The sequence below is a fragment of the Aphelocoma coerulescens genome, chromosome 15 (assembly GCF_041296385.1).
Source record: "Aphelocoma coerulescens isolate FSJ_1873_10779 chromosome 15, UR_Acoe_1.0, whole genome shotgun sequence".
Taxonomy (NCBI): Eukaryota; Metazoa; Chordata; class Aves; order Passeriformes; family Corvidae; genus Aphelocoma; species Aphelocoma coerulescens.
This window is the reverse complement of record NC_091029.1, coordinates 8977188-8991112: the sequence shown is the minus strand read 5'-3', so window position 1 is coordinate 8991112 and position 13925 is coordinate 8977188. Positions and strand designations below refer to the sequence as shown.

General features: G+C 55.0%; 1 protein-coding gene across 1 annotated transcript; it reads left to right on the top strand.

Annotated features, from left to right (window-relative positions):
• The first annotated feature begins 229 nt into the window (after positions 1-229).
• Positions 230-5427, top strand: IGLL1 (immunoglobulin lambda like polypeptide 1). The gene is made up of 4 exons (XM_069030904.1): positions 230-306; positions 442-719; positions 3288-3333; positions 4935-5427. Exons 1-4 carry the CDS (start codon positions 261-263, stop codon positions 5252-5254), a joined length of 690 nt encoding a protein of 229 aa, XP_068887005.1. The 5' UTR covers positions 230-260; the 3' UTR covers positions 5255-5427.
• The last annotated feature ends 8498 nt before the right edge of the window (positions 5428-13925 follow it).

The window sequence follows — 13925 nt, the reverse complement described above, 5'->3', positions numbered from 1 at the left end:
GCTGTTGGGTTTCAGGCTCAGAGCTGGGAGGTGTCCCCGCTTTGTGCCTGGGGACAAGCCCTGCTGCATCTGGGGTGGAGGGGCTGGGTGTGGAGCGGGGAGGGATGTGCGGAGAGAGGCGCAGGCAGGATCCGGCCGTGACCGCAGGGTCGGATTTGCATGCAGGGGACGTGTCCTGGGCGGGCAGGGGCTTAAAAGGGAGTCAGGGTCCATGGCACAGCCCCATCATTCCGGGGACACTGAGCTGGTGGGATTGAACCATGGCCTGGGTCCCTCTTCTCCTCGTGGTGCTCGCCCACAGCACAGGTGCCATGGCCAGACTCGCTGTGCCTGGATGGGGCCTTTGGGCACAAGGGGCCCCGTCCTGCTGCCCAGGCAGGTCTGTGCCCCTGGGACACTGACTGACCCCCATCTTCTCCCCTCTCTCCTCTCCCTCTCCAGGTTCCCTGGTCCAGGCAGCGCTGTCTCAGCCATCCGAGCTGTCAGCCAACGTGGGAGAGACGGTCAAGATCACCTGCTCTGGTAGCAGCTACAGCTATGGCTGGTACCAGCAGAAGGTCCCTGGCAGTGGCCCTGTCACTGTGATCTACTACAATGATAAGAGACCCGAGGGCATCCCTTCGCGATTCTCCGGATCCAAGTCCGGCTCCACGGGCACTTTAACCATCACTGGGGTCCAGGCCGAGGACGAGGCTGTCTATTTCTGTGGTAGCTATGACAGCAGCAGTACTGCTGCACAGTGACACAGAGCAATGGGGAAGTGGTACAAAAACCTCCTGCCTCAGCCATCCCTGGGAGCCCCAGGACTGTGCCCATCCCCTGTCATTTGAGGAAGTTATGACCTCGCAGCAGCGCTGTCATGTCCCATGTATGTCTCATCTGCCTGCAGGCAGATTTGTCCTTTCACTGTTCCCTTGACCACAGAGGGCCATGCTCCAGGTCACTGGCTGCCTCCCATCTTCTTTTCTCCATCCTCTCCCTCTCCAGGTTCCCTGGTCCAGGCAGTGCTCTGTCAGCTCTACTTGGTGATGGGACAAGCCATCAAAGTCATCTGCTCCAGGGATGGCAGCAGCTGTGACTGGTACCAGCCTAAGTTTTCTGGCTGTGCCCCTGTCACTTTGATCTACTACAATGACTTGGGACTACTGGACATCCCTTCACGATTCTCCAGATCCCAGTCCAGCTCCATGAGTACAGTACCCATCTCTGGGCTCCAAGCCCAGGACAAGGCTGTCTGTTAATGTGGTAACTACAAGAGTGGCAGTGATAATGTTACCACGGTGAAATGGAGCAATGGAGAAGGGGTATGACGTTCTCGTGCCATGGCAGGGGCCAATTAGGAGTCTCTGCTGTCCCTGTTTGATGGTGGGGCAGGTCCCTGGCACGACCCTGCCCTTTTCTGCCCTGTGGTGAATGTGGCTGTTCCCAGTGACACAGCTCCATCGTTACAGCCCTTTCCTTGTCATTTGTGGATGAGAGCAGATAGGATAGAACTCAGTAGAATATTTCAGATGGAAGAGGCCTTCAATGATCACATAGTCTAACTGCGTGGCCACTTCAGGGATGACCAAAATGTAGGGCATTGTCCAAGTGCCTGTGTAACACTTGCAGGCCTGGGATATCATCTAGCTCTCTAGGAAGCCTGTCCAGTGTTTGCCCACACCCTCAATAAAGAAGTGCCGGGATGACCTCCCAGCAGCCCTGTCCCTGCCCTGTGCTCCAGAGCTACTCCTGATCTCCCTGGCTGGTGCCCAGGGCCCTGCCAGCTGCCTGCCTGCCCAGCTCCCAGCCCAGCTGTGCCAGGAGCTCCGGGACCATCACTGCAGGGGGCTCAGCTCTCTGGAAACAGAGGAGTTAAAGATGGACCCTCTGTGCCCTCTCTCTCAGGGCTGAGCAGAGCTGTGGGCTTGAGGCAGCTTTGTGTCCCCACTCCATGGCCATTGGCTGTGAATGGCCTCCTGCTTGCCCCATGCTGTGCAGGAGGTGACCCTGCTGCTGTGCAGTGCCTGGCATTGCTTTGTCATCAGCCCCATCACCTCATGCTCCTGCCAGCCACAGCCTCTTGCTCAGCCAGGTCTCCTCATGGGGTCCTGGCCTTGGGCTCAGGCCTTGGGCTCAGTCTGGGGCAGTGATCCCTCTGTTCCATCAGGACCTTCTGGCACAGGAGCCCTGTCCTGCAGTGCAGAGAGGGTTGTCCTGGGACACTGACTGACTCCCTTTTTTCCCCTCACCCTCTCCACATTCCCTTTTCCAGGCAGCATTGCTGAGTCAGCCATCTGCAGTGTCAGCCAACGTGGGAGAGACTGTCAAGGTCTCCTGCTCTGGTGGCAATGCCAAAAGCTACTTCAGCAACACCCTGCTGCATCCAGCACATCCTCTGTGCTCCTCCATGCCTCTCCCCAAGGATAAGGGCAGGATTGAAGAGTCCCCCTGTTTTGTCCTCCCACAAAATGAAACTGAAACCTCATTGAAGCCTGAGAAATGCTCCGAAAATGATCATCCACAATAGAGGGCACTGGCTTCAGCCAAATTCTTTGCACAGACAATTTCAGTGATTTTTTTCTTTTTTGGATCGTTTCTGGCTTTGCACCAAAGCATAAACTTTTCCCAGAGGCAAAGCAAACCTCTGAAAGAGAAAGTGTCTCAAACCACAAAATCTTCAGTGTCACCTGTTTTGTAGTGAGCTATTTATATAGTTCCTGTGACTCAGGAAGTTCACTGACTCTGCTTCTTTCTATAACCACTTGCACAAACCACACCATGTGAATATCTGGGGTTTCAATTTACGTTGGTGCTGTTTGCATTCAGTGGTCCAAGCTGAGCACTGAATCTGCCAATCTGTGGGATTGGCACCACACTGGGAAAACACTTTTCAGGGCAGCCAAGCCTTTACAGGGAAATTTGAAGTTTACTGGTTTTAGCTGAAACTGATTCTGGCTCACCCCTTCCTTGGCTATCACAGCTCTAGTAGGCATCTCCGCTTTTTGCCTTTTCATATTTTTAGGGTAAATATTAATAAAAATAAGTTGCCTGCAGAGACCTTCAGCTATTAGCTCCTTTGCTGGTGGTGGGAGCTGCACTGAAAGAGCCGAGCCAGGACCAAAACCCCACAGATACAGCTGTGCCCACACCTTCATCCTGCTGTGTCCATCGGGACATCTCCATCCCATCACCTTCGTTCCACTGCATCCATTGGGATATTTCCAGACCATCCTCTCCATCCTGCGACATCCATGAGGCCCAGGACTGCTCTGCCATGAGGCAGGAGGTTTTTGTGTGGCCCTGTGTCACTGTGTGGTGTATTCGGGGCCGGGACGATGTTGACCGTCCTAGGTGAGTCGCCGACTTCCCCTCGGTCTTTCCTTCCCCACCGCGGAATTTTGACATTTTGTCGATTTTTGGTGATTTGGGGTTTTTTTCTCGGACTTGGCGCCGGGCTGGGGTCTGCCGCCCGTTCGGGGCCAGGCACTAAGCCCGGCGTCGGGGGCTCTGTCTCGTCCCTGCGGACTCTGACGACTCTGTGCGTGCCACTGAGGATTGGGGGGTATTTTCTCAGTCAAAAAAGTCTTAAAATTTGTCCAGGAAATGTGTCTGAGGTTTCAGGGGGAAGGAAACTCAGGTTTAGGTCTGTAAAAGAGGTGATTTTTGTCTTTGTCAAAGAAATTTGTCAGTCTAAGTAAGTTAAGTCCTCAACTCTTAGTCCTGAGGACTAAGTCTGTCACCCCTGGTGAGGGGCAGGGATGCTTCTGTGGGGTCCCATGGCCGAGGGTGCAGGTGCCATGAAAGGACAGCCTGTCCTTGGCTGTGACCCCACAGCCACCCCTGACTTCACATTAAAAAAGCACGTCCCCGGAATCTTAGATAAAAGATTCCAGGAGTATCTTAAAGAGCCCGTCATCCAGGTAAGACATGTCAAAAATGGAGATTAGCGTGCTGAAAATGCTGCCAGAAATGGCATTTGTCTGTCTTTGTCTGCAATTTTTAAAAGAATTTGGCCAGAAATCCCAATTTGAACCAAATTACTCAGGGCTAAGATTGAGAAAAAATGTTCTTTGACCATTTCTTCATCAGAAAGTATTTAATGATGGAGTCATCCTGGTTTCTGAATGGAGATAGAGATTAAAAAAGAGGTGAAGATAGAGATAGAGACAGTGCACATTGGAGGAGGCAGCAGAACCGCCTCAGAAAAACCAAACATCTTTTTTCTATTCTTCCTTTGGGTGATTTTTAGTGGTAGTTTTTCAGAGACAAGTCAGAAAATGTCTGAAAGCAGAACTGGGCAGAAAACAGGATGGTTTGTCTGTGAAATTTTGGGGTATTTTTTTTAAAATTGCCTTGTAAAAGGAAAGAAATGGCTTTAAGGCAAAGAAATTGAGATTTAGATATATATATAGATATATATATGTATGTATATATAAAATGTCTTTTTATATATATGAGATACAGAAATGTGTAAATATTCATGTTAATGCATTTTATAGAATTATACATCTATTCACATGATATGGACTACATACGTATGTATATTGTGCACCTTATATGTCTTATGTATATTAGCTGTATGTAACTATAATATGTAATACGTATATGCATGTGTATGTACATATACTGTATATAAAACATATATACAAGTATATATGAGATGTATGTATGTGTATTACACATATATGCATATATTTTATATATATATATATTTATATATATATTTATATATATATATATATTTTTTTTTATATATATGTTTATATATATATATTTATATATATATATTTATATATATATACATCCCAAATTTAAATACATTACAGTTATGCATTTTAGGCTCTTGACTGTGGGGAAAGTGGGGAGTTTCTGGGTAGTGCCAGCCGGGCAGGCAGGGTCTGTGGTAGGGGTCAGGGCCCTCTCTGACCCCACACCGCTCTCGTCCCTCGCAGGCCAGCCCAAGGTCGCTCCCACCGTCCACCTCTTCGCGCCATCCTCCGAGGAGATGACGTCCCTGGGCAAAGCCACCCTGGTGTGTCTGGTGGAGAACTTCTACCCGCGCTCCGTGACAGTGGAATGGGTGGGTGATGGCAGCACCATCACCACTGGTGTGGAGACCAGTCAGCCCCAGCGGCAGAGCAACAACCAGTACATGGCCAGCAGCTACCTGTCGCTGGAGGCCAGCACGTGGCAGAGTTACAGTTCTGTCTCGTGCAAGGTCAGGCACGAGGCTGGAAATGTGGAGAAGACCGTGAAAAGATCCGAGTGCTAATAACCCCACCCTGCCGGCCCTTTGCTGGCTCCCTCCCTTCTCCCCACTTTTGGGAACAGCAGCTCCCCCCGCTGCAGATGTCTCTGCCCATGTCCCCCTGTCCCCTGCTCCTGTCCCCCCACTCTGAGTGTCACACAAATAAACACCGACACTGAACTAGCGCTGGCTCAGCACCCCTGTCTCTGTGTCCTTCCAATGCGCCCGCTCCCCACGCTCTGCCCAGCCCCAGCCCAGTGGCACCAGTATGGAGGGTGGGATGGGAACACATACACGTGTACACACACACTCATATTGCAGGGGCTCTGTGAAGCTTTTGCTCAACTCTGGGGGCCCCAATGAAACCCCCTAGCACAGCCAAGACCAGGGAATGAGCAGCCTGGGGCCACTCATGCGCTCATTGAACACATGGCCCTGGCTGTTCCATCCTTGACCCTTGCTCGTTGGCCTCTGGGTGCGCGGTGCCTTGCAGGCACATGTGGCTGTGGCAGAGGCATGGCCAGCCATGTCCCTTTGCCGCCAGGCCTGGCTCTGTCCCCATTTCTCACTCACCCCCCTGCTTCCTGGAATGGGGGTCCTGGTGCAGCTGCCAGTTAAGCACAAGCACCAGTCTGTCCATCACACCCTGTGCCACAGCAACATGGGCTCCTGCATGTCACATGCCCTGTCCCCATCCCCAGCACAGCCCTGGGGAAGTTTCCCTGCAGCCCTGCCCATGGAAGGGCTGACAGCCATGGCTGTGCTGAAAGCACCAGTGCTCTGCTGCTGTCACCCCATCAGGGCAGCCAGGAGCCACGCCAGGGACGGGGGCTGCGAGCACCCAGCCACGCTGTGTGCAGTTCTGGGGGAGGTGTCCCACACCAGCCTCTTGGAAAAGGGGGGGGATGCCCCCCCACACCCCCCCACCAGGCTGTGCCAGTGGAGTGCCTTGCACCACCAGGCTTTGGGTTGCCACACGTCTCTGCAAGTGTCTTCTGGGGACACAGAATCATAGAACCCTAGAATGGGTTGGGTTGGAAGGGACCTTTAAAAGTCATCCTGTCCAAGCTCCCTGAAATGAACAGGGACATCAACAGATCAAGTTGTTCAGAGCCCCTTTCAGCCTGACCTTGAATGTTTCCAGGGATGGGACATCCACAGCTTCCCTCAGCTACCTGTGTCAACACCTCACCATTCTCACAGTAAAAAATTTCTTAATTTTATCTATCTTAAATTGACCCTTCTTTAGTAAAGAAACATTATCTCTTTTCCTATTACATCAGAGCCTGATAAGAAGTCTGTATTCTTCTTTCCTGTAAGCCCCCTTCAAGTGCCAAAAGGCTGCTATAAGGTTTTGCCAGAGCCTTCTCCTGTCCAGGCTGAACAGCCCCAACTCTCCCAGCTTTTCCTCATGGCAGAGGTGTTCCAGTGCTCTGAAATCTTTGTGGCCTCCTCTAGACTAACCCAAACAGGTCTATATTCTTTTTATGTTGTGGGATCCAGAGCTGGACACAGCACTGCAGCTGGGGCCTCACCAGAGTGGAATACAGGGGGAGAACCCCCTTCCTCAATCTGCTGCCCTTGTTGGTTTTGATGCAGCCCAGGACCCATTTGACTTTTTGGGCTGCAGGTGCACACTGCCAGGTCATTATCCACTGATTCCCTCAAACTCTTTACAGCAGGACTGTTGTCAATTCCCTCATGCTCCAGCCTGTATTGATATGAGAGCACAGTCCCAGTCCCCCCTTCCCATCTGCTTTTTGTCAGGGAGCTAGCAGCAGGCCCTGGCCCCACCTGAGCTGCCAAAAGGCACCTCATGCTCCAAAACAACTTCATTGCCTTTAATCCCTCTTTATCCTCCTCCTCAGCTGGGCAGACGAGGCCTTGCCGTGGAACAGGCCCATGCACAGGGCAAACCAGCCCATCACCCTGCAGAGGGGACCAGGCTGATGGGGACAGTCACCATGTCCCTTCCCATGTGTGGGGTGACAAGCTCATGGTTTTCCCAGGAAATCCAAAGTTCCACCACTGCAGAGAAAACCCCATGGCTATTGCTGGCCTCAAGGAAGGAGCCAGCAGCAGGATGCTCAGGGAAAAGAAGGAAGGGCAGGTGATGGAGGGATCTGTCCCACTTTGTTTCAAGACAAGCTTCTTTAAAACAGTTTCCTGAGCAGAGAGAGCTCGCTGTGGCAGAGATGCAGGGCTGGCTACTGGGGGCTACTGGGCTGCGGTAGATGGTCCTGGAGTTGAGGGTCCCTGCAGCACAGCCACATCCATCCATCCATCCATCCATCCATCCATCCATCCATCCATCCATCCATCCATCCATCCATCCATCCATCCATCCATCCAAGCTCACTGCTGGAGAATGTGAGCCCAGAGATGGCAGCAGCTCCTCCACACTGCCAGTGATCGCCTTCCTTGCCCAAGCAAGGTTATTCCCTGGCAAACCCCTGCCTTTGGCATCTCATCCCCAGCCTTGTGGTGCTTCCAGGAGAGCTGCTGCCAGGGACTCTGCCAGCCAGAAATGCCCCAAGGACCGAGACCTGCTGCCAGGAAGGATGTTCACTTCTTTCCCACTGGAAACATCAAGGCTCAATAATTATCAATTCCAGCAGTTGTTAAATCACCTCAGCAGTGACTGAGGCTGGAGTGAATGACAGGTAACACAGGACCACCATCCCAGCTGTGATGCCAGATTCTACCCTGAGAAATGCCCCATTTCTGGGGGGGGCAATGGAGGAGGCTGGCAGGGCAATGCTTTCCGCAGGTCCTGAGATTCATCTTGACATTTCCTGAGAAAAGCCCATTCCTTGGTCACAGGACACTGGCCCCCGCTTTTCGTGGGCTGTTTGGGGCATGAGCTGGGGTCTCGCTTCAGCTCAGGTCTGTGTGGGCAGAGCACAGGCACAGCTCTGACTCAGGGGGCAGGAAACCTCACTAATTATTGATTAAAAGATTTTGCTACATCTTTTCCATAAGAAACGACTGTCAAGAAAAAAACCTGATTAATTATAGATCAGTGGCCCTGGCCCCTCCAGGGCTCCCATCCTCCCCCGCTGCCAACTTGGCAAATTCCCAGCCAGAGTTTTACCCTTAACAAGCCTTCAACAGGGCTGGAGAGCCTCGGCTGGGAATCACAGAGGGATGCAGGGCCTGATCCATCCCCGGGCAGGGAGGGAAGCAGTGTCTGGGAAGAGCAATTTGGATCCACTCCTGCACCACCCTCATTGGCAGTGTCTGGGGAGCAAATATGCTGAGCAGAACTGAAACCTCCCTCCCCTCCCCAGCTGCAGCTCCTGCTCTTACTCTGCTGGCTCCTGCACTGCAATTTTAACAGTCATTTATTTTCTCATTTTCCCCACTTGCCAGTAATTTTGAAATGAGGGGGATCTAATTTAGTAAATGAGATGCTTCAGGAGGGCTTTAATTAGCTGCAAAGAGAAGCAGTGGATCCCCTGGAGGGTTGGGGCTTGGTGAGAGCTGCTTTCCCAGGCTGAGGCTCCCAGGTGGGGGCTTAACAAGGCTTTGAGGGGGCATTTGATAAACCCTGGGGGTCTGGACACCTTGGGCTTGGAGGGGTTGCACAGCTGAGAACAGAAGTGAGGGATGCAGGAATGAAGGCAAAAGAGTGTGGGACTACAGGAGCTCTTGCAACCCTCATCCCCAAACCACTGCCACAAACCTCGAGCCCAAAGCTCTGCTCTGCTCCCCAAACCCTCCCTGGGTCTCCTCCATGACGACCACCTTTGGCCACATTTGTCCCCAAAAAGCAGCCCTGACTTGCTTTTTATTCTTGTACATCACTGGGTGATTTCCCCAGGCCAGGCAAGCCCCAATGCCTCGTGCCAGGAGGAGGTGGGGTCTCTCTTTGTGGGGACGTGGCAGGAGCGGAGCGAGTGCACCTGGAGCTGATGAAACACCTCGTCTGGAGAGCCACGGGTGGCGTGGCACAGCCCGAGGGGAGGGGACGGCCCCGCCTGACCCCAGCGCAGCTGTGGCCCCACAAACAGCCGCATTCCTGGAGGCAGCAGGGCTGAAACTCGAAAGCAAGAGCAGGGACCCAGAATAGCCCCAGCCCAGGCTGGGGGGAGTGCGGCAGAGCCAGACCCACCGGGGCAGCAGTGGATGGCACAAGTCCCCTCGCTTTGGTGCTAAGGCTGTGCCAAGCCCGGGTGACACCCGTGGCCTCTGGCTGAGCCAGGGGGTGCAGCCCCTGAGCACCTGGAGGGGCAGCCGCTGGTTCCTGCAGCCCATCCTGACATCTCCCTGCTCACGTAGCCGTCTTCTCTGAAGGACTTGGGGAAAGGCCATGCAGAGCCCAGATTGTGCCACGCCAGCACTGGCCCCCTGTTTTCCCCCAGCCAGCCCCACCGTGCAGCTGTGCGGCCGTGGGACATCCCCTGGCTAAATTTACTCCTCACCCACTACAGTCCCCAATCAGAAATTCGAAAGGCCGCCCCAAAAAAGGAAGCGAAACTGTCTCCAGTGGATGCTGACGTGTGAAGGCAAGTGAGCGCCACGCGGCCAAGCCTGAGTCGGCTCAGCCCTGAGATGGTGCCAGCTCTGTGCACCAGCTCACTGGGCTCTCACATTGGGGGGTCATCACCTTGTAGGGACACCAGCCCCTGAGATGGGGGAATGTCTTGGGGTGGCATGGTGCTACCCAAAATTGGCAGGCTGGGTGGTGGTGCTGGACCAGGGACCCACCGGGGGCTGGTGCCAAGGCTGGTGGGACTCTGTGCCATGGCAGGGTGGTGTCCCCAGGCCGGGGTCACCCTTCCTGTCCCCTGAAGGGTCCCTGACAGGGCACCCAGGGGGGTCTTGCCTGACAGGGTGGTCCCTGCCCTGGTGTGGGATGTCCCAGCTGCTGCACACATGCACACACACACGTGTGTGCACACACACTGCACACATATGTGCAGACACAGGCACAGACACCCCCCTCCAGTGATCCCAGTGCATCCAGCCCCCGGCTGGGCACCACTGACCCCACACCTGTGGGCTTTGAGGCCAGGGAAGACCTGACACTGCTCGCATTGTGGCCTTGTGTCCCTGTGCCACTGCCACAGGGGGACCAGGCTAGCCAGCCTCCTGCTGCTACCCTGCTGTCAGGTCACCCCGAATTTACTGTCATTTACTGAAATAAACTGATCAGTCCCTCCCTGCTGCCAAGGCAGCCCCTTCACAGGGGTCATCCCTCAGTCCGAGCTGTTGCAGGGTACAGGGGCAGCCTCCAAGTTCACAAAATATGGGACAGGTTTCCCCAAGTCTGGGAAATAAAACACAGGTTATAAATTAATAAAATATATGTTATAAATTAATAAAATACAAGATACAAATTGTAAAATACAAGTCATGAACGACTAAATTGTATCAAACACCCCTGTGCAGCCCTGGGTCAAAGGGCTGGGTCAAAGCTGGAGACAGCCAGAGAGCATGAGACCAAGGTTTATTGCTCTGCAATTGAAAGAGAATTACATGAAATAAATAAATGTTTGAGGCTGGTGTAGTCGAAAACACAACCCAAGCATTCAAACCCATTTGTGAAGACGAGAGCAATCATTTGCATAACTGTGTCAAAACAGCAACTGCCAGGGCACACAGCTGGCAGGAAGGTACCCCCTTGCTGGGGGTTATTTAGATGTAATGAAACCCCACCAGAGCCTGGGGGAGAGCCCAGTAAACAGCCTCAAAGAGAAGTGCCCGGGCTTGTAAGCAGACTGTAAACAAGCTGAACCGACTCAAAAATAAACACCTTTCAGCTGCTTCAAAATATTTATCATCTCAAGTTTATTGTGGTAATAAAAAACAACCCCCAGCAGAGCCTGAGCCTGGTCTGGGCACTCAGCAAACCCTTGTTTTCTCTCATATTTGAGGTAAACAACTGCTGATCCCCAGTCAGGTATGCTGATAGAGAAAGATTTGATTGCAGGGCTGGTGCTCCCCATCTGGAGAAATGTGGTCATTGAATTGCAGACTTTGTTAAGACTCCCTGGGTGGGACTTTTCAGTTTAATGTTAAGAAGTTTCGTGTTAAGAACGTTAGTGGCATGGTGACAACAGGGCAGTGGCAGTGGTGGCTGAGAGGTGTGATGGGGGTGGACCCGGGGTCCTCACCAGGCCCTCGGGAGGGACCAGAAGCATTTGGCTCACCCAGTTAGAGAGGACTTCTAGCCAGATTTGCCTTTTTCCCTCTCCACAGCCAGGGTGGGCAGAGCAGACAGCGTGAGGGAGAGTGGAGGGGAACATGGGGTGCACTGTGGGGTGGGAGCCTGCACCCCATGGATGTGGTGTTTAGGGACATGGCTGGACCTGGCAGTGTCAGTTATGACCTTAGACAGCTTTTCCAGCCATAAAGTTTCTGGGAACCTACCCCAGCCAGTGACACCCTCACCGACAGCTCCCCACCCTGTGCACATGCTGCCAGCCCTGCGCCAGAGCCACAGCCATTCCCCTTCCTCTGCAGCCACTGTAGGGAAAACACCAGGTTTAAACATTCCTGACATGTTTTGGGCACTTTTGGCGGGACCCTCCCGGCTGGCTCTGGGCAGGGGGTGTGGATGCACATCACAGCCCCCAGGTGAGTCAGACACTCACAGGCAGCTGTTTTGACCGCAGTCCCGTGGCTTGGAAATAGCCCTTGCTAAAATTACAGCCCGCCAAAACCGAGAGCCCGCCAAAACCGAGAGCCCGCCAAAACCAAGAGCCCGCTTCGGCCAAACACCAGCTGGGAGCCAGGAATAGCCCTGGCCTCGCCATGCTCCATTGCCTTGGCACAAACTTTCCAGCACGTGGCACCCTGAGCATCGCTGCCTGGCCATGCGGCGGGCAGGGCGAGAGCGGGAAAAGCTGGGTTTTGGCCCCCATTCAGCAGTGGCTCATGGGAGGGGGGTGCATTCCCATGTTCTTTCCCAGGAAGCCCAGCATTCCCAGCAGAGGCACAGCACCTCCCCAGATTTTGGGTCCCAGCAGGGCTGCCCAGTGTGCTGAGCTTTGGGGTGGTTCTGGTGTGCAGCTGGACAGAGGGTCTCTGCTGGCAGACCCTGCCTGGTGCCACTACTGTCCTCTGCTGGGGACAGCACAGCCAGCCAGGATAGGTCCCCCAGGTAATGAGGACCCTGTGGGATGCCTGCTCCCAGAGCTACTGCCCAACATTTTGGTTCCCAATGCCTTTGGGAGCCACAGCCTGTGCCCTCCATGGTACCCCCTGGGCAGGCACCTGGTCCCACTGCCTGGGGCTTCTCACACCCTGGCCTGGTACTGGAGTGGACTGAGGGGCTGCAGCCACGTGGGGCTCACCACAGCAAACTGGGCCCTCTGTAATCCCCACTGTAACACTGTTCTCACCAGCTGGGGCTGGGCCCAGCCTGGGCTGGACCTGGGCATGTCTGTGGGGCAGCTGCCCTGCAGCCTTTGGGCACAAGGGGCTGGAGCTGGGCAGTGCAGCTGGAAATGGTGGGACACAAATGGACATGGGGGCACAGACAGCATGGAGGACATGAGAACATGGAGGGGCAGGGGACACAGGAGGGGACATGATGGGACATGGGAGGAAGAGAGGGCAAAGTAGGGGGGTGGTAGGGCACAGGGAGCATGGGAACACTGAGGCTAGAGACATGAAGACACAAGGCACAATGGTATCGGGACATGGGGGATACTGGCAAGAGGCCATGGAAGCCAGTGGCACAGGGGATACAGGGGCCAGGGGCATGGAGACACAAGAAACAGTGGTATGAGGACACAAGGGACAGCAGCAGGAGAATATGGGACACGGGGGCAGGAGGACAGGGGTGACAGTGACATGGAGACAGTGGCATGAGGACAAAGGGGACAAGAACATAGGGAATGGGGCAGAGGAGAAAAGTGAGTGAAGACATGAGGGGATAGGGACACAGGGGACAGGGGCCCAAGGATACAAAGGAAAGGACCCCAAGGACATGGGGAACAGGGACAGCAGGACAGAGGTGGCAGTGGCAGAGACGGGGGCACAAGAACAAGGGACAGAGGGAAACGGGGCACAGGTGGCAGTGTCAGGGATGGGGACAGAGGGACAAGGGCACGGGCGGCAGGGATGGGGATGGGGAGAGAGGGATACGGAGCACCGGTGGCAGTGTCAGGGATGGGGAGAGAGGGACACGGGGCGCAGGCGGCGAGGATGGGGATGGGGATGGGGATGGGGATGGGGACAGAGGGACGCGGGGCGCGGGCGGCGAGGATGGGGATGGGGATGGGGATGGGGATGGGGATGGGGACAGAGGGACGCGGGGCGCGGGCGGCGAGGATGGGGATGGGGATGGGGATGGGGATGGGGACAGAGGGACGCGGGGCGCGGGCGGCGAGGATGGGGATGGGGATGGGGATGGGGATGAGGATGGGGACAGAGGGACGCGGGGCGCGGGCGACGGTGGCGGGGCCGTGCGGAGGGCGCCCCCTGGCGGCGGCCTGGCCGCTGCGGGCGCCTCTCCGTGCGCGTGCCCGAGGCGCCCCCGCGTGTCCGACGTGTCCCCGTGTCCGACGTGTCCCCGTGTCCCCATGTCCCCGTGCCCGGCGTGTCCCCGTGCCCGGCGTGTCCCCGTGTCCGGTGTGTCCCCGTGTCCCCACGACCCCGTGTCCGGCGTGTCCCCATGTCCCCGTGTCCCCGTGTCCCCATGTCCCCGTGTCCCCGTGTCCCGCGGCTCCAGCCCTGAGCTCCG